This window comes from Pollachius pollachius (genome assembly GCF_949987615.1).
Source record: "Pollachius pollachius genome assembly, chromosome: 14".
NCBI classification, from domain to species: domain Eukaryota; kingdom Metazoa; phylum Chordata; class Actinopteri; order Gadiformes; family Gadidae; genus Pollachius; species Pollachius pollachius.
In genome coordinates, this window is record NC_136947.1 from 15,206,894 (window position 1) to 15,234,431 (window position 27,538).

At 47.0% G+C, this 27,538-nt stretch overlaps 1 protein-coding gene across 2 annotated transcripts in view; it reads right to left on the reverse strand.

Moving 5' to 3' along the window:
• rock1 (Rho-associated, coiled-coil containing protein kinase 1) overlaps positions 1-27,538 on the reverse strand; it is a 36,521-nt gene that overhangs the window by 2,972 nt on the left and 6,011 nt on the right. For both annotated transcript variants that reach the window (XM_079750809.1, XM_079750808.1), the window contains exons 2-31: positions 23,530-23,611; positions 21,498-21,598; positions 20,942-21,079; positions 20,290-20,465; positions 19,622-19,706; positions 19,158-19,302; positions 18,686-18,824; positions 18,149-18,240; positions 16,346-16,505; positions 15,802-15,865; positions 15,412-15,500; positions 15,195-15,243; positions 14,610-14,745; positions 13,800-13,891; positions 13,173-13,419; positions 12,011-12,117; positions 11,456-11,606; positions 10,166-10,326; positions 9,608-9,792; positions 5,467-5,536; positions 5,261-5,364; positions 4,885-5,050; positions 4,682-4,775; positions 4,512-4,597; positions 4,143-4,334; positions 3,621-3,786; positions 1,655-1,725; positions 1,312-1,400; positions 875-953; positions 266-527 (exon numbers count right to left, since the gene is read on the reverse strand). In XM_079750809.1, coding sequence (XP_079606935.1) covers positions 266-527; positions 875-953; positions 1,312-1,400; positions 1,655-1,725; positions 3,621-3,786; positions 4,143-4,334; positions 4,512-4,597; positions 4,682-4,775; positions 4,885-5,050; positions 5,261-5,364; positions 5,467-5,536; positions 9,608-9,792; positions 10,166-10,326; positions 11,456-11,606; positions 12,011-12,117; positions 13,173-13,419; positions 13,800-13,891; positions 14,610-14,745; positions 15,195-15,243; positions 15,412-15,500; positions 15,802-15,865; positions 16,346-16,505; positions 18,149-18,240; positions 18,686-18,824; positions 19,158-19,302; positions 19,622-19,706; positions 20,290-20,465; positions 20,942-21,079; positions 21,498-21,598; positions 23,530-23,611 — 3,778 coding nt within the window. The remainder of the gene's footprint in view (positions 1-265; positions 528-874; positions 954-1,311; positions 1,401-1,654; positions 1,726-3,620; positions 3,787-4,142; positions 4,335-4,511; positions 4,598-4,681; positions 4,776-4,884; positions 5,051-5,260; positions 5,365-5,466; positions 5,537-9,607; positions 9,793-10,165; positions 10,327-11,455; positions 11,607-12,010; positions 12,118-13,172; positions 13,420-13,799; positions 13,892-14,609; positions 14,746-15,194; positions 15,244-15,411; positions 15,501-15,801; positions 15,866-16,345; positions 16,506-18,148; positions 18,241-18,685; positions 18,825-19,157; positions 19,303-19,621; positions 19,707-20,289; positions 20,466-20,941; positions 21,080-21,497; positions 21,599-23,529; positions 23,612-27,538) is intronic.

Genomic DNA, 27,538 nt, shown 5'->3' on the forward strand with positions numbered 1-27,538 from the left:
ACCTGGTGGTATAATATGTCACCTTTAAGTATGAAATACATTGTCCCCCTCCATGGATGACATTCCTCCACAAAATGTAAAGAAATCACCAAACTAAAAAATGACCCAGTTCCCAATCTTAAAACCCTAAAAGTCAGCCCTCTATATCCTGTACCAAAACAGAACGCAATACAGACAGGAGAGTACTTGTAGCGAAACCTTCCCCGGGCAAGGCATTTCATCCAACCACAACAATGTTTTCATTAAAAGTAAGCAGATGGTTCACCTTTGCAAGGGGCGATGACGTCCTCCTTCTTGTCCAGGTGGTCCTTGTGGCACTTGACGTGGCAGCGGCGGCACTCCAGAGCCTGCGGCGGCTTGAAGACGTGCCACAGCGGCTTGGGGCACGCCTCGCAGTTGGAGGGGAAGTGGTAGAGGGTGGGGATGAACTCGTGGCCCTTGTGGGGCAGGCAGTTGGCCTTGTCCCCCTGGGGCACGCTCTCCATCTCCGCCTCCTTCCGGCACTCGCCCTCATTGGCATACAGGATCTGGGGGAGAGCAGGGCGGACCAGTGAAACGGGGGGCGGGCGGGTACGTCGACGGTGAGGCGGGGGCGGGTGTTTGGTTAGGACTGTGTGGAACCCGGATGATAAGAGTTTGGGGTCGGCGAGTCGGGAGTCCAAGCAAAAAAAACGTTCTTGGTGGTGAAGCCGCAGGTCCACAGCTAGGTATTCTCGAGCAAGGTTACTGCCCCTTTTCATTTGTATCAAAAAGTCCCTTGGGATTAAATTCCTCTTCCTGAGCAAACCAAGCTGCATCCAATCCAAGTGAGGATGAAACAGCATGGATGTACATATGCGTGTGCATCCACACGGAACAGGAAGGCTCCACCTACCTGGAATATCCGTGGAATCTCCTCCGTCTCGGCTCGGTACACGTCTCCCTGGGTGACCGGCCTCACATGGAACAGTTTGCTGCAGTAGGCAGACGGACAGACAGACGGATGAGTTCTCTAGACAAACAGAATGTTCTACACACAGACCCAGACGGAGTAAAGCTGTCATCGAGGAGTGACAACCGCTCCTCTGGGTATTGTTGGTAAACATATCTCAGTTTGTTTCCATCAGGTACTTGGGGAGCAGAATAACAATAATGACATTAACGGCAGATGGCTGTCATCTCTATGGGGTCATCTATTGCTTCATGATGTGAAACGCTAGTGAGTGTTACACACCCATCTCTTCGGGGTAGGATTCCTAACCCCTTTGGCTGGAAGTTTGCCACTTCTGGTGTGATGCGACGGAAGAAAAGTGAACATAAGAGAGTACTCACTCAATATCCAGCACCATGCAGGGGTTGGACTGCTCTTTATCCTGCTCATCGTTGTAGAACAGAATCTTCTTGCTGCTCACCACCACGTACTGCAGATGTTGAAGCACAACAAAGAGGGAAGCGACGATGAGAGTGGGGCAAAAGTGTAAGAACATCAGTAAGAGACGTACCACCTGGCCGATAGAACATGCTACATTACTGGTGAACTTTTTAAAACATAAAAAATAATAAACATTAAAGGGGACATATTAGGCTAATCACACTCACACCTGGTGGCATAATATGTCCCCTTTAAAAATACCAATATTAACCCAAATCATAAAAAAGGACAAAGAGACGGCACCTGTTTCTTCCATCCGTAGCGCTTGATGTTGGTACGGTTTGGAATGGACAGCCAGCCTTCCAGACGGGACTCTGTTTAAAATAAGGAAGGAGAGAGGGGGGGGGGAACAAGTTACTAATGCACGTCAGCATCAACGACGGTGCTGCGGAGGGCAAATGACAAGGGCCATGCAGTGCTTCAATCAGAACTCAACTGGGGAGGGGGGGCACAAAGAAGTCAACAGACAAAGGTCAGCAACCAAAGATCAACGGTCAAAATACGTCCTGCAGCAGCTTCACTTTAATACAACTGGGAACTATCAGGAGAAACCTGGAAAAAGCATTCATTTTAAGGATGTTATGGAGCGTGATTCGATTCTATGTTGGTGAATGTGGGTTTACTTTGTCACAATAAGTCATTGGCCAACTAACTCACTTACCTCGCTGAAGGTAGGATTTGTTCAAAAGGCCATTTGTTCATTATGTTAAAGTGATACCAATTTGAATTATAGAGCATGCCCGTGGCAAAACAAACTATAACAAGGCGAACGGTCAATCTAGGTGTTGTGATAATGTGACTTTGTGATGTGAGACTTAAAAGATAATATTTCAAGTGAACATGCAGCTTAAACTGTAATGATATAGCTAGACAACAGACAAAACCATTAAATAAACCAATAAAAGGGTTTGGCAGTGGGGAGGGGATTAGCCTCAGTCTGATTATGTTTTGAAAGATGCTATGAGCTACGTGTTAAAGACTCCAGAGTTAAGAGTTATGCTTTCATGTAATGCCACCGCACTCTTCCATCCTTACAAAATGTCAGCTGACAGCGTTAGCAGACATGTCACGGTTAGTCAAGGAAAACTTGTCAATGCATTTTATTTTAACGCTCGCCAAACCCGCAAGCTTTTTTAGAAAATGCCAGAATATTCCCGCAAATTAACCACCCCCACCTCCTCCAACAACCTCAAGCAGAAAAACAAAGACATAATAATATTAAGACCATACGATAAATAAATAAATGGACAAAAGCACACGACTTGCGAAACACAGACCAGGCACGGCGAAGGAGTTCCTTCAAAGTTACTCACAGAGGGAAAGAAATGGAAGTTACAAAGATAAGAGAAGGAAAACCCACTGGATGAGAGAAGAACGAGGAGAGGAAGACAAGGGTTTAAACCACACAGGAAGTACACAGCCTCACTCCCATGGTAGACACAGGATTCCTTCATGTGTTCAATATTATGATGAAGAAAATACTTTGTTATTAATTAAATTATTAACATAGTAATTATCAAAGCTATTTCTGAGAGGAAAGTGATGTATAAACCTTTATAACGCTGGATATATAAACACCCGTAAAAGATCATCACGTTTGGGATTTAAAAATAATTATCCTTATATGGATAATACCTCCATCCTACCAATTGATCAGTCTAGAAGGAGACAACGAATATGTATCAACTATTGGCTTGTAAAGAGAATATGCATGATGAAACAGATCCTTTAGGTCCTTGACTCAGATTGGCTGGAAGCCAATGCAAAATATATAAACAACACCGCAGATCTCTAAATATGCTATCCTATGTTGGTTGGCAACCATTTTTCCATCTTTAGGAACTATATAGCCTGGCCAGAATGACTTGTATTCAATAAATGTTGATGCGCATTTATTCTGTTGAATCTTTCTAGGTAGTTTAGTAACCGTTATAGTAACTAACTTCTAAAAGCAATAAAATAAATCTGCTTAGTGCCGTGGCTAACAACGCCCGCTAGCTATTCTACAACCGCCGTGAAGCCCGGCCTCTAGTGGCTGACTGCTAATCCTCCCTCCTCCATCTGATGAGGCTCGCAGCCTCTCCAGCCAAATGGGACTGAACGCCACATTAAAAGACGGCCCTCATCCGCTCTGCTTATATTCGGCGCACCCCTCGTTTGCCAGGCGTCCCTGCGCGCGAGTGACAGCGACGGCGAGGGCGGGCCCTACCTGCGAGGTTTCCGTCCGTCTCGTCCGCCTGCAGGCTGGTGACGCTGGAGCTGTCCACGCGCAGCTGCAGGTCGTTGAGCTTCTCGCGCAGCTGCTCGATGTCGCTCTCCTTGCTGTCCAGCTGCATCTGCAGCTCGTTGCGGTACACAGACTCCTCCATCAGTTGCTGTGGGGGGGGAGAGACACGTCATTGACCATCGGTGAAGGCCGAGCAGGGAGATTGGCGATGACGTGCGAGTGTGAGATGATAGTTGGCGACGTGGATAGAGGATTTTCAAGGATAAGACGAACACTGATTTGTTTTCGACCGAGATTGCTCGGTGTTTGATTATACGAGTACGTCTTCATTCGATGAAAAGTAGCAATGAAGCTAAACGTTCCAAAGGTAAATCCAACTGCAATTCTCATCTTAATCCAACGAAACATTCGACTTTTTCCTGTGCACGACGAACTACGAACTGTCATGATCACCGGCTAATGGCACCGTGGTTACAACAACACTGCGCTCATCGTTCCCCTCACCGCCTGCATCTCGCTGAGCTCTTTCTGGTTCTTGATGGCCATGTAGTTGAACTTCTCCTTCTCCTGGTTGAGGTCCAGCTGCAGCTTGCGGTTCTCCTTCTCCTTCTTGCGTAGGTCGGCCGTGCTGCCCTTCTTCTTGTGGTCCAGCTTCATGTCCTTTCGGTTCAGGATCTCCGCCAGCTTATTTACCGCCTGAGCAGATTGGAGACACAAGCGCACACACACACACACACACACACACACACACACACACACACACACACACGATCACTGATGTTAACGACTTACCAACGATTAGCCCTACCACTGGCTAGAATTCAGTGACACAATGAGCAAAAAATTATAATTGTGATTATAAAGTTAGGTTACCTGAGTCTTGAGTGTGCGCTCTGTGCCAAGGGTCTTCTCGAAGCTCTTGACTGTGTTTAAGTTCTCCTCTTTCAGAGCCAAAAACTCTGCAAGTCACAAAGGAGAGATGAATGAGAAAAACGAAGGGATTGAAACAAAGCACTGGAACGAGGCTAGTGGCGCAGGCTGACCTTCATCCTTAGAGGAGAGCTTCTCGTCCAGCTCGCCCTTCTCCCGGCTGAGGGCCTCCACGTCTTTGGTCAGGGTAGCGTTGGATTCCTCCAGCTAGGAACGGAGGTCACAAGCGACCGGTCAATCAGAACTGCCTCAATTTACCCAGAAACGTGACCCAAGGAAGAGCAGGTGCTTTTGAAAAATAGCTGGGGCTTTTAACCTTTGAAATAGTGGAGTCCCTCTCTCCGACCTCCTGCTTGTGTCTGGCAAGGGCCTTCTTGTTCTCCTGAATCAGCTCAAAGTACTGCTCCTCCTGCAGCGCCCGGGCCAGCTGCTCAGACTCCGCCTTGGTGACCGTTAGATCCAGCTGAGCCGACAGGGAGTCCCTGTTGGACGACCAAAGGACCACGGCCGCTTAAACACACATTTTAAATGTTCCCAATTTACATTGCAGATTCTGGTCCGGGGAGACCGCAGCTTATTCTGAACGGGGAATATCTTCTGAAAGTCTTTGATTCATAGTTTCAAATAAGAAATAATATAAGAATGGGGATAAAAACCGCTGACTGGCATGCTGGGTTGCCCCGTCTCCGTACCTTTCGTTGTGCAGGTCCTGCACCTTCTTCTGCGCGTCCTGCACCTGCCGGTTCCTGTCCTCGATCTCTTCCTTCAGCTCCTTCACCTGAGTTTTGTAGAGCGTCTGAGGGAGGGCACAGGAGAGACAGAAGTGAGCCTTGTGCGCACACACAACCACACGCGCACACACGATGCATCCCCGAGGTTGAGTGAAGGATATACTTACAGAGAAATACTGTTCGGCTTCCAGTTGGTCCTGAAGTTCCCTCATCTGGCCCTCGTTGCCCCTGTACTGCCTGTTGGAGACAGGAAAATAAAGCTATTCAATCCCCACGTCCGGCCACAGGAAACCCCAGATGCATTTATGACAAGGCCTAAAATGCTACCACTAATAATACGAAAGTGTTAATAAGGCAGTCCTGCTGAGTCACCTAAATAGAGGGCTATTAAAATGACACCAGTGGAACACGCGCACACACACACACACACACACACACACACACACACACACCCCACCCACACCCACACACACAGCTTAGCGATTGGGAGGTGGTACTCCGACGTGGTAAACCCTAATCCTGCGGTGTAAACATTGTTGGCAGAGCTGCAGCTTTTGGCACGGCCGCGTTCTAAGCTGGAATAATAGCTCTTATTGGAGCAAAGAGGGCAATTGTGGGGTCATTTACTCCTCGACTTCCCAAGAGCATTAATGAATAACAGCTAGCTTTGAACTGGTACTTAATTGTGTAGCATCTACAGTAGCTGCTATCATTGCTTTACACGGGGAATGGGTTAGCCTAGCGATTGTAATACTTGCACTTGGTTCTATGAACGTCTTTACTGTACCGACAGCGATATATTGTTTCACTTCTTATGACAAATGTACTTATTGTAACAAATGCACTTATTGTAAGTCACTTTTGATAAAAGCGTCTGCTAAATGCCCTAAATGTAAATGTAACTGTGGTAGTGGTGGGGTGATTAGCAGCTCAGACGTAGCAAGCAGTACACTTCTGTACATTATGACACCCGTCAACATTGCCATGGTTATTGCAGTGATCGCAGCTAGCTAGTATTGATCCTAAAAAAAAAGGGGGGAAGGGTTAAAAGCCTCGAGAAGCTCCCCCCCCTTTATATTTTTCCAATTAAAATGCTGCGGCATGTTTTTTTTCAATTTAGATGTGTGTTTATACTGGAAGATCGATGGGACAGTACTATGGTTTTGATGTGCTACATGCATACAGACACACATCCGCAGCCACACAGATAGACATACACATATATATAACATACAAATAAGTCGAATGTTTAAGCTGTCAGGGCGCACTCACACTAGACTATCTGTACCGTACTCAAGTACATTTGCCCCCTAAAGTCTAGATCGCTTGGCTAGTGTGAGCACTCCATCCGCACTCAACTACGGTTCAATTCCGTGGCCTTAGCAGACTTTGGAGAGGTGTGCTCAGGCCACGGTACAGATGCTAATGAGGCGACGCGCGCACACGCACGGATACGCAACCTGAGCTCGATGCCGTACAGTCCATGCGACCCTTCTTCCCCATTCAACAATAAACATGACGGCAAGCGGTTCAGTGGGTTCCCGAAGTCGAGGGGGGCGGCGGGGAGCAAACGTACTTGAGTACTGTACTGGGCAACTTTGCCTAGTGTGAGTGCGCCCTCAGCATAAGATATGGGGTTGAAATTTAAACTCGTCAACAAGCAGACTATATTAAGAGAGATGTCGGGGAGAAACCAAGAACAAATGACCAATAAGCAAGCGTGTTCACGGGGGTAGGGTCGGATGAAGGCCCTGGTGAACGAGATAAATAGATGAGACAGAGACAGTTTTTAGGGTGGACCGAGAATAAAAGCTCTTCAAGTTAATGGTCCGCTGTCCTCTCCAACATAATGGCGACGAGGATGGGAATCAATGTATACAGAGCGTGCGGCTGCTCAAGTTTGTGGAGTGTGTGGTGGCCGCAAGGTAATTTCTCCTTAAGAGTTGTGTCTTTACTAGAATAAATCGCAGATCATCAGGTTGCGCAGTAGTTCAAATATGATGATAATCCATATAGATAGAAGTAACAAATTCTAAAAGGGGGAATTATTGTGGTTCGGATGGGTTACATGTCTACTGATACACACCCACCTGCAGCCACACACACACACACACACACAAACACGCACACCGATATTATGGAAAAAAAGCACGATGTGCTGAAGTTGTCAGGGCGCCGGGGGAAAACAGTGGAGAGGGCCAAGCAAAACAGGTGCTTGGAGCTAAATGTGATCAAGCTGTCCGTAGCGTACGCAGTAGACAGTGCCAAGCCCATGAGGAACAGGTCAGGGTGACATGTGACCCTCAATGAGTTCAAGCTGTCAGTACCAAGTATGGGGCTGACATTCATACTTGTAAACAAGCCGACTATAATAAGAGATGTGTCTGGCAGAAACCCAGAACGATTGACCTATAAAGCGAGCGTGGTCCGAAGCCCTGATGAAATGATAAGGATGAGTGACTAACGTTGATGTCCAGTTTTTACGGTGCACTTCGAATAAAAGCTCTTTGTGTTAATGGTCCGCTGCGCTTGCCTCTTTGCGATCTAGTCGATTATTTCCCCAACACAGCAGCCCTCCACATTGTGGGACCTGGACTATTTTCCTGTCTACAAGTGCCTATCTTGTTTTGGGATTTCTTTCTTTTAAGAAGATCTTCCAGAACCCAAAGAAGGAGACACATCCGGTAAGTCAAATTCCACTTTGAGATTTGAGAAAACGCGATATATCCAATATGTCGATATATAATACAACAGTGTCAATGAAGTGTGGCCAGGTGTAAGTAGGTGTGTGTGTGTTTGAATTCTGTGTTATATCGTGAGTCCAATATAAATCGAATTGTTTAGTTAAAATGTATACTATTCGACTGCTATTCAAACGTGTATTTTCTTTATTTTATAAATGTGTTGGCTAACGTAAGTGAATCAAACCAATTTTGCTTTGCCCACACGCATGTGAAAACCAAACACTTGTCACGCGTGATGTACAATAACGTTTTCACGCACATTACAATTTCTTTACATCAGCCACGATGCAAATATGCGGCATATTCCTATAATCATCCACCGCTGAAATGACGGATAGAATACTATTTAGCCTAGTGAAGATTATCTTATACTCCCCCATTTCACCAAAATATCCTATTAATTGAGAGGATTCAATTATATGGAGTTTAACTTTTTTATCCTAGTGTAAAATAGAGTAGCGAATGACTGTTGGCGGAGGAGGGGATTATGTTGGTGTGCAGTCTTTAATACATCCATGTTTTTGAGGTTGTTTCCATGTTCAATAACTAAAATAGGCCATCGCTCTTTCAAAGAAAGATGATATCCAATCGAAACTGTCACAATACAACAGCAAAATGTGTTGCATTATAAAGAGCAAATCCAATATTCACGTACCGAGGTATGGGGCTGCTCGTTTATGGGAAAAATCATAATAAGATTATTTTGGTCAATATTGAAATCACGATTATTCAAACAAATATTTTTGAGTTTGAAAACATGTTCAGCATGTCTATCCGATTTTTTTTTTGTAACTGAGAACTTTGAAATCTCGCCTTAAAGAAATACAAAAAATGGTCAAAAGGAAAATGTTCCGATCTAAAATTATATACAGATATGTATCCAGCTGTTCTGCCCTTTCTATAAAACATTAATCTAATCTATTATGTTAATTTTGTGATCGTTTGATGCTAAAATCAAAATCGCGATCAAAATTCGATGAATCACCCAGCCCTACCGAGGCGCAAGTAAACATTTGCTTGTAGCGCCGACTGCAATCGAGAACAATGATCAACCTTAATGCGAATAAAATAAACTCACTTTTCGTAAAATGGAAATCGCCTTCTATGTGCACATTCTCGTTGAACACAATGATTGGTAATTATTTAATTGTATCGTACAATGTAACGTACACTCACGACCAACGTAAAAGGACCTTACAGCAAGAGTCGTGAGGCGGTGCCCTCCATCACCACGGACGACGCAGCTAATTATATAGAGGCCTTCGAGAGGCAGCGTTAATGTTATTTCATTCTGGGCCTAATATTATCATTTACTTTTTATTTATTAAAAAGAAGGCATTTGTAGAATGCCCTCTAGTGGCCAGAACGTTCATCAACCACACACTGATAGTGTCATTGCCAATGCATAAGCCTGTGTGTACAGTGTATCAGGTACACAGTAAATATTAATACTAGGCTCAATTTGAGCAATAAATTATAATATCATTTGAATCTTAAAAATATTAAGGAATGCCATTGGAATGGGATTGTAGAGGGTGATTGACAGCTGTGGCGTGCGGCTCACTTGGTCATCTGTGCCAGCTGGAACTCCAGTGAGCGCTTGCTCTCCAGCGAGGCGTTGATCTCCTGCTTGAGCTGCTTCTCCAGCCCCCGCAGCCGGTCCGTCTCCTGGCCGCGCCCCTTCAGCTCGCTCTGCGCCGTCACCCGCTTGCTGGACTCCGTGTCCAGCTGCACCTGCAGGGCCTTGACCTGGGGGCGGCGGGCGGAGAGGGACAGCGGGTGGAGAGGGAGTGAGCGGAGGGGTCGGAGAGACACGCGTCGCGTCGCGAGGGAGCAACCCCCTCACCCAGATGGTTACACTGACTTTTATTGTTTTTATGAATGGGACATGGACTGATCACCTCACGTGATCTCCCAGTCACCGGAGTGTGTCACTTTAACATTAGAGGGACTTAAAAGGGATGTGATATTGAGCTGGCAATCTCAACACTGCAATGGTTTGGATGTGTAATTATTGTCAATTTTAGTATTTTTTAGAATGCCACGCATCGCATCCATACAGCGTCACGTAACCAGGCTCCCACATCCAACACGGTCCAAGGTCTCCCTCCGCCCTCCTCACCTCGTCCTCCAGCCTCTCCTTCTGCTTCATCAGCTGCTCCATCTTCTGCAGCGACTGCTTGAGGTCCAGCTCCAGGGTGGAGCAGCGCTTCACCACCTCCACCGCCTTGCTCTCCGCCCGCATGCGGGCCACGCTCTCCTCCGACACCTTCTGCTGTACCGCTGTGAGGGTGGAGGGGGAGGGCGGTGTTAAAGCCGGGCGACACGGTGCACCGACCAATGTCGGAGGTCGTACGCAATCGCCGAGCGGTCCCGGGCTCCGAGGCGGACCTGTGGCAGACGTGCTACACGTCGTTCCCTTTGGGATTCAACCCGCTGTCCGCTACCTTTTCATTGGCCTGTCAATAACGGCTCAAAGCCCAGAAACAAACGTGTATATTGAAACAAAAATGTTTACTCTGGTTATCACTTTTATAAATGAATGATGAAAACGATTCAATAGATGAGGCTGTAAGAATGGCCTCCTTGGGAGGGAGTTGTTGATGTACATTAGTGTACATCGAAGTACAGCAGAAGGGATGGCGGGCAAGTCAAGGCAGCACGTGAATAAAACCTAACGTGTTGTGTAATCCGGACGGTTATTCTTGCAAAATAAATGAAGGTTGGATACGAGTCCAGCTCTTAAATACGCAGTCAGGCAGCGTCCTGACACGCCACGTGGAGATCACTCCCTGACATTCCTCCTCGCTCCAACTGCCCCGGGGGAGACGCGCACATCTGTGTGTGTGTGTGTGTGTGTGTGTGTGTGTGTGTGTGTGTGTGTGTGTGTGTGTGTGTGTGTGTGTGTGTGTGTGCACGTGTGTGTATGTGTACGTGTGTGCTTGTGTGCAGTCTCTCTTCGTGTCAAACGGTCAGGAAGGCCAAAATGTGAAGAAGGCAGAGCAACAAAATAACCGGTTGTGGAAAAGGTTTTAAGAAAGTAAAGAAAAGACAACAACTACGAGGGTGGAGCAAGGAAAGAAAGGAGTATCCTGAGCTAGATTAATACGATTACGAAGACGATTTAATTATTTGTTTTCATTTTGGGCCATTACTTTGTTCACGATTAGTTTCTTATTTCACCTCAGTGATGTGTAAAGTCATGCTTTCCTAGCTAATAAAGCCCTTTGAATCGAAACAAACACAAGAGGGAACCCCACAAAAGGCAGAGAGGGACGAACACAGGCGCACACACACAGAAACCGAGCAATGCAGTGCTAGATCTAGATAGGATGCTAGATCTAGATACCGAGCCAGACGGGGCGTGCTGTGGCACGGCGGAGGGACACGGTAGAAGGGACGGCGCTCGTACCGTGCATGGTGGCGGACTTGGCCTCCTCGATGGACTCGTACTTGTCGTTGAGCTGCGCCCGCGTCACCCGGTGCTCCGTCTGCTCCTGCTCCAGCCGCTGCTCCAGCGTCTTCAGCCGGTAGGCCAGGTCGATCTCCTGGTTGTTCTTCTCCTGCGGAGGGAGAGGGGAGGTGGTGAGGCGGCACTCGGGATCAATATAGACCTCAAGAGAAACCCGCTATGACGGACCACTTGGCACCTACTGCATCCTGGGAGGGCTGAGGGTTAGTAGCGGGGGACGGGGGGGCAGGAAATGCGGCCTTTAAGCCCCTTTGAGATTTGAACTGGGATTTAGCGCTGTATATATCAAATACCTTTTCCGTGCTATACATTTGCACAGCCTACATTGCAGTGATACGTTTGCTTCTAGTGACAAATCACTGCAACTATGTTTACATTTGAACACATAGTAGGAGGTTTATTCTTTGCACGTCACGTCCCATAATGGCTCTCCTAACAGGTGTTGGCGGCCTTTCTGGTGACTATGTGGTGGATGTGCTGTGGAGAGCGGCTAACCTTCTCCAGGTTGTTGCTCCTCTCCTGAACCTGCTTCCGTTCAGCTTCCACTTTGGACAGGCTGAGCTTCAGGTTGTTGTTGTCCTCGTGCAGCCCCGCCATCCTCACTGAAGACCAGAGAGCAAACACACAGAAAACATTAAACCAACATATGTACATACAGATAGAAATGTCTAATGCAAGCAAGTTCCAAACGCAAAAACAACTGGGACACCAATACACACTGCACGCTTTATCACAAACAACTGGGACACTGATACACAGCTCACGCTTTATTCCAAACACATGGGATCCGTCTAATTTTAGGAGCCATGCTAACCAACATTACAGCGTAGCATGGCCTTGATGCCACCCCATCGCCACAGGGGAACTCCAAAGGCTGGCTGGGCCATAAAGCAACGCTAGTTGACAGGTTAATAAAAAGCCGATGATGGTGTTGTCGGTGGCAGTGCCCTACTAGCCAACCTCTGATCAGAGCAGAACCGGCACAGAAAACGTAGGCTGGTGGTCCTGTCGGCAGTGGGATTCCTCATGGCCTTTCGATGGCCGCCTGGAGGGCTGATCTGAGTGAGAGGTTCTCTGGACCACATGTGGTGCGGGTGAGTAACACTGCGGCACTTTTCAAATGTGTTCCTTGGGTCAGTGCCACTACAATATCCTAACTGTCTTTCATTCACTCCCACACTATCACAGGAAACCACTGTACTGCTTTAAACTATTGTCCAAAGGGATAACACTATACCGCTTTCTCAGCCACTTGATCCAGAGTCACACATGAAAAGGATTGCAATTAGATTTATTTTTGCATTGTTATGCTTTATGAGAGAGTGAGATAGACAGGAAGGTATGGGAGATTCAGGGGAGGACATGCAGTAGAGGACCGCGGGCAGGAATCGAACCCGGGACGCTGCGATGAGGACTTTGCCTTAATGGTACTCGCTCTACCCAGTCAGCCACCGGGGTGTCCCTACCAATTCATTTAGACATGCATTATATTAGGGATCATTACCTATCATCTTTATATATTACCCCACTCCCGACATATTTGCCAATAGAGCTTTTGGTGCCGGATCCTATCGTTTTGACTAATTGGTGAAACGTATTCTTGGATGTAATCCCACTATCCACCATGATATCCCATGCCGCCTCTCTCGGGCCATACCCTGCAGCTCGCGGATCTCCTCCGAGCCCTCGCTGGAGCTCCTCATCGCAGCCTCCAGCGTGCTCTGCAGCAGCAGCAGCTCTTTCTCCAGCTGGGCCTTCTCGCTGTCCGCCGCGCGGCTCTTCTCCTGCAGCTCGCGGTTCAGCCCCTCCAGCTGGGTCATGGACTTGGCCACCTCCGTGTGGTTCTTCCTCAGCCGCGCCGCCGTGTCCGACTCGGCCCGCAGCAGGTCGTTGGCCTCCTCTAGCTGCCAGTCAGGGAAGGATAGGGGAGGGAGAGGCGTTGTTAGGGTTGCATGGCGGTTTGTTCACTTAGGGGTCACTTTGGTTTATGCCGTGTGGCTATGGGAAAAATCAAGAAAAACCTTTTTAGTATAAACACGCTTAAACGCAATGGCTAAACAAATGATGTTTCCGTTGACAAATTACTAATTGACAAATGGGATTGATAGTATTAACAAAGAGGCGTTTCCCTTTGCAGGATACACATTGTTTTGGCCTTGTCATTCAGTGTGTGTGTGCATGTGCGTGTGTGTGTGCGCGCATGTGCGTGTGTGTTTGTGTGTGTGCTTTCGTGTTAATGCAAGCTCATTTGTGTGCGCGCGCGTGGCCAGTCTGTGCAGCATACCTGGTTCTGCAGCTGGACTATCTTGTCGTTGGAGGCCTGCGAGTTCTGGCTAATCTTCCTCATGTTCTCGAGCTGCTCCTTCAGAGTGGAAACTGGAAGGGATCCAACGGGGAACAAGGGATTAGATATGGAGGCTACTCCTAGCCACTGCCAAGCAAACTCACCCACCCGACCCCCGGGTTCACATGAGTCATCTACAAACATAGAACTAGTGTTGGGGTGCGAGTGCACGTGCGTGTGAATGCCCGCACGCGTGACACACCACAGGGTCTTAAGAGTCCCAACGGCTTAATGTCAATCCACTTAGTGCTGTCCTCTGATGGATGCCAGTGGCAGGTATTCCTAGTGGAGGACATGTGTGTTTTTAAAGGTGCAGCGCGACCACACTCCGTTACACTGGACCATAGCAGTAAGGTTAAATAATTTGGCACACAGCAAATGCTGTTTATTAGGTAATTGGGATGGAGGGGTCAGGTGAGGTAGTAATCTTTAAAGAAAGACTAAACAAAACATTGACGCCGAGGCTTTAGAACCGGACATGCAGCCCATATCTTAATATGGGAGAGTTCTCTGCGCCCCCCCCCCCCCCAGACAAGAAAACCCTAACATGGGTTGCCAGTTGGAGGACCCTGAACGAACACAAGCGCAAGACCTTTACGAATGAGGACAAGGCTTTTTAGGTTACAAACTGGGAGGAAGTGGGGTACTGTAAGATAGTGAATCATAACAAACATTTTCATCTCATCTCTAAATCTCTCATCTATTGCCGTCATTATTATACAGATTCTACCAAAAATCTCTCCAGCCTACCCTCGTTCTCCAGGTTGCGCCTCTTCTCCGCCTCCTGGTCGGCCTTCCTCTGGTAGTCCGAGGAGCGGTGCTGCATCATCATCTTGTCCTTCTCCAGCGCAGACAGGCCCGCCTCCAGGCTCTTCCTCCGGTTACCCTGCAGGGCCACCAGGTAGCCCACGAGAGAGGGAGGGGGGAGGCAGGGAGAGAGAGGGGGAGACGGAAAAAGACGTTCAAACGCCACTTATTCAATTAACCTTCTTCACAGATCGTCAAGGGCAGAGTAAACTAGGTTCCGGTTCCTGTAATATGAACATAGGGTCGGTTGTGTCTGCGTCACAACACTTGGGTGGTTGACGTGTATCTAGATGACATTGTAAATATACATTGTTTCTATAATGGTGCGCTATCTCACCGAAATCTTACAAACCGATAATTAATGGTAAGAGCTACAGCTGTGTTTGTGTTACTATAAAAAGGATCTATTGTCCCGTCTGCATGACTGCATGTGATTTCCAGCGAAGTTCTTTACTTTGGCCACTTTGAATACGACACGCAGCGTCAGGGCCGCTCGGGTAAACCGCAGAGCAGATTCTGTTATCTTACCTCCTCATCCAGTTCTTTCATCATCTTGTCCAGCTTGTTGTTGGACATCCTGAAAAAATATAAAATATATTCGGTTTTAATTTTCATCTAACCGTCCAATAAAAGTCCCCTTAAACTTTGTGTGAGTTTGAACGTGAATGACCGAAGGTTATAAGATATTGTTGGACATATATCTTACGCTCATTTGCGTGCGTGCATGCGTGTGTGTCTCCTGTACCTGCACTTCTGCTCCATCTCATCCTTGAGCTGCATCTCGCCGTGCAGCTGTTCCTCCAGCTGGTAGATCCTCTTCTGCAGATTCTCCAGCTGGACACAGACAGAAAGACAGCAGACAGCCAGTCAGCCAGGTGCGGGGGTGTAGACTCAATTATATTCTCATAATGCAAAGCTTTACATTGCACAGACTACATCCCACTGTCATTCAATGTCCTCCACTCTCTTGTGTACACACAAGCTTGTCTTAATGTTAGTGTTTAATGGACAAGCATGCTATGAACAAAGCTTACCACGTAAAACCCAAATCACTGTATATCTCCAACTTATAGGATTAGGGGGACCTCAACCAATTCAATTGCCGTTCCCCGTCTCTAAACATTGCAACACTCACATGGCTCTTGTCCTCCTTCGTGGCGCTGCTACGCTTGTCGCTGGTCTTGGTGGTGCGTTGAAGTCTGGGCAGAGTAGGTCCAGAGAGGTTTGAGGTCAGGACACGTTGTTTACCAAGCTAAACATGGATGTGCTAAATACTAACATGACAGCGTTTTTCGTTTCCAATATTTTTTCATGACACCGCAACCACACAGAGCCAAAAAACAAATTGTTGTCTTACATTCATCCGTAAAAGAAAAAGGCCAAAATTCAAAAATAACATGCACAAGAGGAAATAACATATCCCTGGGAGAAAAAAATAAGCACAGAATCTACAACTTTTTGAACTAGGAGTAATTTCAGGAGTGGGTTCCAAATATAGTAGCATTTTAGACCATATTGCTTATCAAGATTGGTTGAACATAAAATGCCTCCTCCCAATGTAATAAAAACATTGGTATTTTCCCATCTTCTGGCGTACTGTGCAGCGTTTGATTGGCTTCAGAGACGGGAAGGCAGATCCTGAACGCACGACAGGTTGGGAATGTATTGAATGAACGTACTGGTGAGTACTGTAGTAGGTGAAGCCCACGAAGGGGAGCTGGTTGCCCACAAAGGCCTTTGGTGTGGGGAAGGTCTCCTCCTCCCCGCGGTTCTCCTCGATGTCGTCAAAGTTGCTGGTGTCGATGTCGCTGCTGAGCTCAGGCACCACGGGGGCCGCCGCTGCAGAGACGAGCACATACAGAGGAAGCGCATTGAGGCCTTCTACTACACTTTGATGTGGGCAGGTACAAACAGGAACACGGTTCATCTAGAGTATATCTTTTTTTTTTTAATATATATTAACTATTAGCATCAGTTTCCCTTTTTTACCAACGAGGAACCTATTCCCCCGGTGTCCTGCGTCGTACAGACATTAGTGGACCTGCTGAACACACACACCACTCAAGCGTCGCGAAAACATAGCCAATTGTTTCTCTGCCCGCTTCCAGGTATTTTCCCCCAGTCTAGAGGAACAAATGTGCCAGGAGATATCGTAGGGTTGCTCTGTAGCGGAACGGGATAATAGACACAGCTTCCACACAACACCTTGTAAGAATGCAGGAAGAACATTTACATGAATACAGAACATTTACATTTTGCAAATGTGCTCTCCAGGGAAACACAACGCAGTGGTTGTAAGTGACTTCAACAGTGGCTTCAAGTTGACTTATGCAGCTGGCATTTGGCGGCTAAAATGTTTTTCTTTGTACGTGGAGAGTTCTCGAAGTACATCGAATAATGGTGCTGCATGGTAAGCTACAGAGTATAGGAGTTTACGCCAATTTATTTTTACCTACAAATGGGAGAGACTAATCAAACCATCTAACAAACGGTCATCTTCCCCGCACCTAATTTGCACGACACAATGCACGGAGGGGTCGGCTTAGCTCAGGAGGTAGAGCAGGTTCATCTGTAAACAGAAGGTTGCTAGTACGATGCCCGGCTCCTCCTAGCTGAGGGTTGGACACCTAACCCTAGCTGCTCCTGACGAGCCGGTTGGCGCCTTGCATGGTTGACTCTGCAGTCGGTGTGTGAATGTCTGCAAGACACTTTGAATCGAAGCGTCTCATTTCCTAAAGGTATTCCATTTTCACCCTGGTCTTCATCCCCCACTGGAGACATTATTTTCTCGTCTTATCGGTCACAGCTAGATTGGTAGAGGCGAGATTAGCCCCATGAGAGACGAGGAGCTTCTGAGAGACTGCATTTCCCAAAGCCCTTCGCTTTGCCTCAGCTGCGCCGTAATCCACTGAAGGGTTACTCAAAGTTCTCTGGATCACGGACTTATTTAAAATAAGATATTTTTAAAGCAGGACGAGGGGTGGGGGTGGGCTGGGGGGCTTTTGTTGGCCTGCAGCAAAGTGCTGACTAAAGCCCGAGGCAGTATTTAATATAAACCCACTCAAAAGAGCCGTGTACAGCCACTGGATTTAAAACACTCTTTAAATACTAATCCCCCCTCACGTCGGGTGTCACGCCCCCCCCCCCCCCTCCCTCTGCGTTAACATTCCCCTTCTCTTGGCCCCCCAGCTGCAGCAAGCGGGCTGTCACCGCTCCTGCCAGCACCGGCGCTTAGGTCTTGTAAAAGGATATAGAATGAATGGCTCTTCCCCCCGCCCACCCCCCCGGCCTCTGCAAGAATTTCCTGCCACTGTCCATAGTGGGCGACATGGAAAAACAAACAATGTTGGGCCGCTTGGGGAAGGGTGTGAGGAAACACAAACAAATGGAGGGAGATCCATCTGGTGAAAAACTGAAAAACACACAAAAAAAAACAACACTTTTTAAATGTTTTAAAAAAACGCCAGCCGACGTGGTCTCACTCTCTCGGACGTTGTCCCACGTCCACTGGTCGTTCTTGAAGAAGGGATGCCTCTTGATCTCGTCCACGCCGTTGCGGCCCAGGCGCACCTCTCTAAGGAGGGAGACGCACACGGTTCATTGATGAGACACTTCCTGGACAGCTTCACAGGCTCTTCCACTTTCAGGGATGAATGAGGCGCACGCTCCTCAACCCGTGTTCATGGAATTACACACACGCAAACAAATACACATACATACGATACGATACATACATACATAGGGTCGGAGAACAGATAAGAATGTTCTTGACACAAACAAGTTACATTGTAATGCAATGCACATGGCTATATAAGTAAACAAAGGGCTCCCATTATCTCAATTGGGAGCTGTTCAACATGCAAGGACATTCTTCTATGTTGCTGTTATGTGCCATCCGCCAGTCTCTACGAACCGCCTGACGCCCGGAACAAAGCCAGGGGACGGGCCCCGAGGGCTCTGGAGATTACGCCACCTAACCCCCGCCTTGTTGACCTCGCTACTACAGCGCTATCGCTGACCTGTCGGTGAGGAAAGCGCAGATGAGGTTCTTGGCGTCCTTGGTGATGTCGCTGTCGTCGGGGAAGGTCAGGGCGTTCTTGTGGTTCATGATCTTGCTGTATGTGCCCACCAGCGAATCGGCATAGAACGGCGTGTCGCCTGTAACCAAGCAACAGAAAAGGTGCACGTCAGATGTTTTAAAAGGATGTATGGTTCAATTTTGGAGCCAGAAACATTTAGATGGCGTCTGTGTGGATTGGGAATCCAAAATAATAAAATAATAGTCATTTTTTATATAAGGATATGGTGTAAAAAATAGAAGAGTTTTTGTGTTGTTTCCATTTTATAATCCACTAATTATTATGCAATAAGCCATCTGACCAAGCAAACCTAGAAACAAGGTGTGAGTTACAGGACCTTAAGGACAGTGGATTAAAAGGCTATGATTGGCCGTTGGGGTGAAAATAACAAAGGCCTTGACAGCCCACTCACCGACGAGCATCTCATATAGGAAGACTCCCACGGACCACCAGTCACACTCCCGGCCGTAATACCCGTCCCCTCCCTGGGATTTCAGTACCTCGGGGGAAATGTAGTCCGGCGTTCCCACTGCAGTGTCGCATCGTACCATTCCGTCCTGAGAGAGACCAAGCCGCCAACAACAACACGATTATTATTATTAGGCAAGGCAAGGCCACTTAATTTAAATAGCACTTTTCACAAACGAGGCAGATTCAAAGTGCTTTACTTAAGAAACATTGTCATTCAATAAAATTAAATAGTAGATAAGTTAAAGAAAAAATGAGTCAAATAGATACAATTATATCATATTTTCTAAAAAAGTTGACTAAAGCACATCAAGGAGTGGCTTGAATCTGGACACTTAGTACGGTTCTTATTTATATTGAACACATGCATCGTGCTGCCATGCCCTGGAGAACAGGCCACTGGGGTACCTTGTTCATTTTCATGCAGGTTCCAAAGTCTGCCAGCTTCAAGTGGCCTGCTTTGTCTAGCAACATGTTATCGGGCTTAACGTCCCTGGGGAGACAAAAGCAGAGAGAGGCAGAGAGGTGGCATTAGGGCTCAGGCTGAAGCGATTCACAAAGTCAACATGTATTTTCAGGGGAAAACAGTGGAAAAAAAGCCCACTCTAAAATTGCAAGGCGCACACAAGACTAGGCTGACTTGGGTATCCACTTACGCTCTACAGCACTACTTTATCGCTCACGTTTCACATTGAAATACAATCCGTTCTGCATGGGTCTGACTGCTTTTTCCTGCATTCTTTAGGCCTGAATCCGTCTTGCCGGGTTTAATTGAAACGCAGACGATGACGAAAGAAACAATTTTCCATTAGGAGCGATGCACGGAGACGCTGCGGCCAAAGGAATGCCGGAACAAGTATTTTTAGCAGTCACGAATGAACACCATGACGTTTTTCCACATGTAATAAACGGCCATGAACAGCGCAGCAAAAAAAAAAACGTGCGTGTGTGTGTGTGTGTACGTGTCTACGTGTGCATTTGTGTGCGTGCGTGCATTTGTGTGCGTGCATGTGTGTGTATGTGTGAGTGCGGGCGTGCATGTGTACGCGTGCGTGTCTGTGTGTGTGTGCGTGTACCTATGGATGAATCCCATGGCGTGGATGCCATCCAGCGCCAGCACCACCTCGGCCGTGTAGAAGCGCGCCCACTTCTCCGGCACGTCGTAGTTGCTCATCAAGTTGACCAGGTCTCCGCCGGGCATGTACTCCATCACCATGTAGAGGTAGCGGTCGTCCTGGAAGGCGAAGAACAGCTGCAGGGGGAGGGGGGGGAGGGGGCGGAGCTTGTCATCAGTAAACAGGAAGCAAGGGCGGGATACCCTTAAAAGGTTAGATGTTCACACGTTTACACCAGCCTGACGCTGGTGTAAACGTGTGAACATCGCTGGCTGTGGGGTGTACGGTGTTCAATGTCAGGGGCGGATGTTTGTTTTGTGTCATAAATACAAACAAGACGATTTATTTTCCGTGGATGGATACTTGAATGTCAAACCAAAATGTGAGCTAAATGAAACACGAGTGGAGGATGAGATGAGTGATGAGAGACGATGATTCTTGGAGACGTTTCACTTTCTGGAGCGCTGGGCTGAGTCCCATGCTCACGCGAGTGTCAGGACCATTCAGCACAAACTAAAGTTTAATTCTGGCCCCTGGTTATAAAGGAACATCCCTCATGCTGCTTGTAGAGTAGACGCAATGTATTCTGGGAATGCTGTGTGCTGTCACTCACCTGCACCACCCAGGCGAAATTGGCGAAGGCCATGATGTCCCTCTCCTCCCAGAAGAAGGCAGAGTCAGATCTCTTAATCATCTCAAACTTGCTCAGCAGCTTCATGGCGTACACCTTCCTCGTGGCTCTGTGTCTGACCTGGGGTGAAAGGGGAACAGTTAGGCACGGCCCTACTGAGACCACAACAAACCACCCGATGAGACTGTCCCACAGGTAGAAAGCAAGGAACAGAAGCTGTTTACAGCAATATATTTCCCTTTCTTGTACTTGCTGCACCTTGCAGATGTTTTCCTGTCTCTGTTGTGCACTAGCTAGTACATTATCATACGATGTTTGTAGAATGTCTTGTTGAATTTATGCATCATAACCAAGACTAATTCCTGATCATCTTGTTCACATAACAAAATAATTATAGTCATAATTCGGATTCAGGAGATAAGATAATACCTTACAATACTACAGCTACAATATAAGTGGACTGATTCTCATGAGTGTACATGTAACAGACTATTTCACTTTGAGGATCCCTCTAATGAAATGTCCGTGGAGGTCTTACCAGTTGCACCTCTCCAAAGGCTCCTCTCCCAATAACTTTGACCACCTCATAGTCATCCGCTTTCATGCGCAGATCCCGTATCTTACTGATGGTGTCTTTATCTGGAAGGAGAAAAACAGAAGACATACAGCAGATGTCAGTGTTTTGGCTCTTTCGTGTCCTCATCCACACACGCTTAGAGGTCATAGAGAGCCCACACACAGCGGAGAAAGCAGGGAGCATCTAGTTAACCCAGAGCCCCGGGGAGTAACTCCTGCAAGCTAGCCCCGTACGCTGAGCCAAGCGGTTGCACTTAAAAGCCTATAAAAGCGTCTCTGATCAAAAGGTGAGCGTCCCTGCATTGTCCAGATGGAGCGGAGAGGGATTTATCCAATCAGAAACCTCAAACATGTTGGCAAGCGCATCAGAATAGGAAAACATATTTTGGCGGACACAGGGAGGCCGCACGGCGGCTGAAGGAACGCCATTTGGGAGCCCTGCTGTAACAATGCCGGTTCCCCCCATGGGCAGATCGGTATTCTCTGATCTGCCAAATTTGGTCATAGTTGGACTGTCTGATTCCAATGGGTCACAACATGCACGAGAAAGGATAGGGGAGAGAGAGAGAGAGAGAGAGAGAGAGAGAGAGAGAGAGAGAGAGAGAGAGAGAGAGAGAGAGAGAGAGAGAGAGAGAGAGAGAGAGAGAGAGAGAGAATGAGATGAAAAGAGATTGAGAACAAGAGGAGGAAAATAAGAGGGATGGGAGAAGAGAGGATGAGATGAGAAGAGATTGAGAACAAGAGGAGGAAAATAAGAGGGATGGGAGAAGAGAGGCCGAGGAGGAAATAGAGAGGGGAGGGAGAGAAGAGAGTGAGGGTATCCAAGTTCAATGGATCTATAAATAAACACCAAGGCTTATAATAATGAAAACATTTCAGAGAGTGAGTCAGAGAACACAACCCTGAAATTCGCATGGAGGGCAGCATTAGAATGGTTCCAACTGGGCTGATGCATAAGAGCGGCTCAAGAGGAGAAAAGGGTTCCAAGAAAGGCCTGCTTCTTCTTCGCACATCGAAGTCAGCTGATGCATGGTGCAACGCATGAGGGACTGGAGTTGCGAGCCCTTCAGGCAAGGCATGCCAGTGGCGCCCAGGCCATCACAAGACAACAAGTCCATTACCCCCATGTCCCACGGCACTTTGCTGATGAGCCCTGCTAGATGTGTACCAACTCCCAAGCGCACTTTCAATGCGTCGTGGAACCTTTGCCTGGGGCTTTGCAGCCTGTAAATCTGAATTGTTTTTTCCTTGGTACGTTTAGTATTCCAGCTTTCATCATCATTGGGGTCTTAAAACTGCTTTGTATATATGACTTACATGTAATTGCTAGTTATTTAACAGTTGAGACAACGAGTTACATGAATGTATATAAAAGTATAAATGAGGATTGAACCTGAAAGGCTGGAGTGACACTAAAGTACTAATCAAAAATAATTTACAAGCTTGATAGTGGTGGTACAAATGTTACCATGACAAGAAAGTGATTTGCAGTAAACCACTTAGAGATCATGTGCATACAAGGTCAGAGCCCGACTGACTACCTAGGCGTTTTATTGGAACAAGTACCTCTATATCACATTACTACCCCTTCAAGTTTTTCCCGTGATACCTTCGTGCACTTGCAACATAAAAGCCCAGTGCATTCGTGTCGTACTAATGGCACGATTCAAAGTGGTGATGTGACGCTGATAAAGGGAACAAGCATCATTTGGGTCACTGGCTATCTATGAAAGCCCCCTTTTGTGGACCATGCCAAAGCAACAGACACAATTGGGTGCCCTGGCCCGCATAAAGGCGCTGACCCTATAACGGCCTTCTTTACTGAACCTAGCTGGGGCATAAACCCATATGCAGTTTTTTTAAAAGGGGGGTGGAGGTTTGATTATGAACATGTCGTTGTTGGAGACATGGCGGGTGTCAGCACAGAAAGGAGTACAGGAGGAGGGGGAGGAAAGCATTGTGAATAGCTTACATTGCTGGGGTAGGGTACTTACATCTATTCAAGAAATTGTCAATGCTCTTGTTCTTCCTCAGGGCAGGGAAGTCGAGGTCATACACCAATGCGTCCAAGCCATCCTAGAAGGGGGAAGAAAAAATGAAACGCAAAAATATTACAATGAATTCCCTACAGTCCCCCTTGTGATTGCTGGCAACATCCCTAGATAAGCACTGTTGTTTGGGTTCTTGGTTTGAAAGAACCCAAACAACAGTGAAATCAAATCAGTACACCAGGCTTCCAGTTAATTTTCGTCCTAGCAATTGTTACCTTGAGGCCCTGCCACATCAAAACAAATGTCAGAGAACTGGCCTGGACGAAGGCCGACTGTTGCCTTGCGTAACCTGTGTCTTGGCCAAAGAGTTGCACCTGATCACATCGCAAAGACTACAGCCAATGGCCAACGAGCACATACGTTCTGCGCCTCTGTGAGAGGAAGTGCTCCTGCATCGATTTGCTTAGCCTGAACAGACAATTCGAGTGATTTCCCCCCCTCCGTCTCCGATTTAATTGCAGAATCGGCCGAAAGACCGCCGACAAGACCCAACTAGTGCCAACTGTGCAGGACACACTGCAGAAACTAGGGCCACAGACACTTGGAGTTAATAAGGATCACTGTTCAAGAAGGCCTCAGGTGAACACAATTGGTAACAAAATGAACTTTTGATGACAGTCCACTACTAAATATATAAGGGTTCGGTAGGTGATGAACCGCTTTAATAAAACGTTTTGAGGCTTATTGTATGGCACATTTCATGGGGAGCAAATGATGACATACATGTTTCTATTAACTCAAGGGAGGACCTGCTATTTGATGATCTGCCTCACAACACTCGTAGAGCTGGGAATCAGATGGACTAGCCTGTACAGGTCAAGAAATATTGTCCAACCTTTTAGGGCTACAATACTGACCGAGGCTGCTGTACATGCTACGTTCCTAAAATCATGACCCAGTTTAACACCCCTTACAAAACAATTCAGCTGAAAATAACATTCTTGTGAAATAACAAAAATGGTAAATCCACAGAAGATCTGCTATAGCGATCAAAACTATGACACTGATTGTGAAGCAGAACACCATAGACTGAGGGTGCGCTTGAGTTGGTGACCAGCTGTAAACATAAGGGCTAGTTAGCCTTCGGCTAGGCATGAGGGGAAGTGCAACTGGCAGGATTTAATCTAATCTGCTTTAATCCAGGATGGTTGACACATGACACGGAGTGAAGATGCCTCTAACAGCTCAAAGATGTTGAAACAGCCCTGCTTCAGCAGGTCTCTCACAAACGGTCAGCCAGTCACTGGATTCTGACCTGATCAAAGACCCTGAACTGGACGATTTGATTCAAGGAGGGTCATCTCTACTCGCATGCAATGTAAACCAATCTTTATAGGAAAATGCAGTCTTTCAGAGATTAAAATAATTTATGTTGTGGTAAAAACGAATAATGTGAATTTATGACTTTGTTTCCCATTCTTGAAGGGATATGCGGAGGTATTTGTTAATGGCTCTATATTGCGAAGTTGTTTAATTCCAAATCATTGTGCGTCCAGAAGGGGAGTTTGCTGGTTTAGCGTTTGCTGGGTTAGCATTTGCTCTCAAATAGCCGATTGCATTGACTTGCAGAGTTACACTAGCCTAGCTCCTGTTCATCTGAGGGGAATACACCTTTAATTACTTTAATGATTTCTAATGTTTTCCCTACGGTGGTCGCTTATTCAAAACGAGTGCCAATAACAACACAACAAGATTAAAGTTAGCCAATAAACACACTATATGTGGCGCTGTGATTATGAAGTTACCTGTGACATTGCTATGATCAGCTGCTTCTGGGTAGTCTGAGCGGAGGGTAACCGTCAGCAGCACATCACAGGCAACCGTATAATCACAGCACTGACTATCATGTTGAATAATTGGTGTGTTTTGAACTCCCCTTCTGAATGCACAATGATCAATTTCAGATTCAACAACTCGTATGAATCTGGCTGAGAATGGCAAACGACAATAACTGATTTCACGGCAAATCACCCTATGATTCATTGGGAGGAGCGTTAAATATGGGATAAGATTGTAACACGCAAATCTCTTTAGCGTGATAACAGATCCTTAAGACAACAAGCCGCATACGCAACAAATGACATCATTTGCACGCTCTGGATTCCTGCCCAAGACGAATTCTGCTTCGTTTGGCATCTTTGTGCAAAACAATGACACATGGTGATTCAGCAGCTCAGACGCGACGGAGGAGGAATCCTCTTAAGTGACTGCTGCTCCTGCTGAGCACTACAGTGAACGTGAGGCCCCCGCCACGCCCCCACCCATAACACCCCACCAGGGGATATAAACCCTGCCAGACGCCTCAGGGATGGGGAGGAAGGAGGTGGAGGACGAGGAGGGGAGGGAGAGGGGGACAAGGCAAAAGGAAAGAATGGGAAGAGGTGTGCGGATGGGGACGGGGAAGGAAGACCACAACACGGGAATTCACAGAGTCTGGATAATGAAGGAAAAACAGAAGAGCAACTGGGGCAAATGCTACGGCGCACGTAAACAGAACGGCTGAACCGAGCTAAAAAAAAAACGAAAAACAAAAACCTCATGAAGTCAAGCCCCCTGAGTTCACCCAAGGAAGGCCGACGGCAGGGGCGGGGGGAGATGCTTGTAGAAGCGCAAAGGGTCCAGTGTGTTCAGGGGGAGACGGGGGGGGCTTGATGGTCATACAGCATCTGATTGGTTAAAAAAAATAAAATAAAAATAAAAAAGGCAAAAATGGCAGAAGAAAAAGGCGCATGAAGAGAGACCGTTAGGAGGCTAATCACACAGCGCTTGTGCTCAGCGGAGCACGTTTGCATAACTTCCTGCCGCAGAGAGCGCTGGACGGCCGCAGCAACATTCCTCAACAGGACCGTACACGTCAGAGAGCTATTTTAAGTATGCGGCCAAACAAGTTCCCAACAAAAAGTAAAGGGAAGAAAGGAAAGGGGGTGGGGGTGGGGGGGAATCCATCCCAAGTACAAAGTCAAATAGGGAGCCTTATTTTCAATCAGCATGCTATTATGAACCCCCCCCTCCCCTGCACCCTGGCCATAACCCTATCCCTCCCCCTCCTCCTCCTCCTCCTCTACCCAAATGAACAATGAAGGAAATGAAGGAAAAAACAATACGGATTAAGACAGATGTGCGGGATTTACCGAAAGAATAGAGCAGAAAATATTAAGACTTTAAAACGACGGCGAACATAGACTGGACTACAGCGCTTTTGGAACTGGAAGTGCGTGTGTGCTTGATTTTTGTGCCGTGGTGACTTTCTTGTAGCTTTTATTTTACTACAAAGAGGAACTGGTACAAATAATCAATGGTGTATAATGGCAGAGAAGCGGGGTGTGCCACCATGGCACACGTACACCTAAATGAACGTCTTATCTGAAGCATGGAGTGGCGCTTCTAAAGATGTTTGTGAGTAAGTCGGGTTGCCTGCTGGGCGAGAGGAAGCAGCAACAGCCCTGTGTCAACAGGGCCAGGACACAGTGGTCCAGTGTACACCAACCACCTAGCAGAACGGTACAAGCATAAGACCAGCAGGTCATAGCAATACAATACTCCTCAATAGAGGGAGAGGAGGCAACGAAGAGAGAGGGGACACACATGTTATGTGTAAATCACAAAATGGGAAAAATGCTGATTTATGTAGCGGGCCAACACGCATAACAAATCAAGTTCCCCAACGAGATTGAGAACTAATCACGTAGCCAATGAGCCGTCCTCTTAGGACGCGAGACTAGCCAAGAATCAATTGGAAGTAAGCACACGACAACGGTAATCAAGCTCAAAAACACATCAACGGCTCTCCAGCAATACAAGAACTGCTGGCCAGTACTACTTGGTGGACCACACCGCCTTCACAATTTTTCCAAAAATCCAACTATAGAGGAAAACAAAAATAGACACCCCCTTGCATTAATTCAGCCACCATACATCACGACTAGGCAGGAGACACCGGAGGGCCAACAAA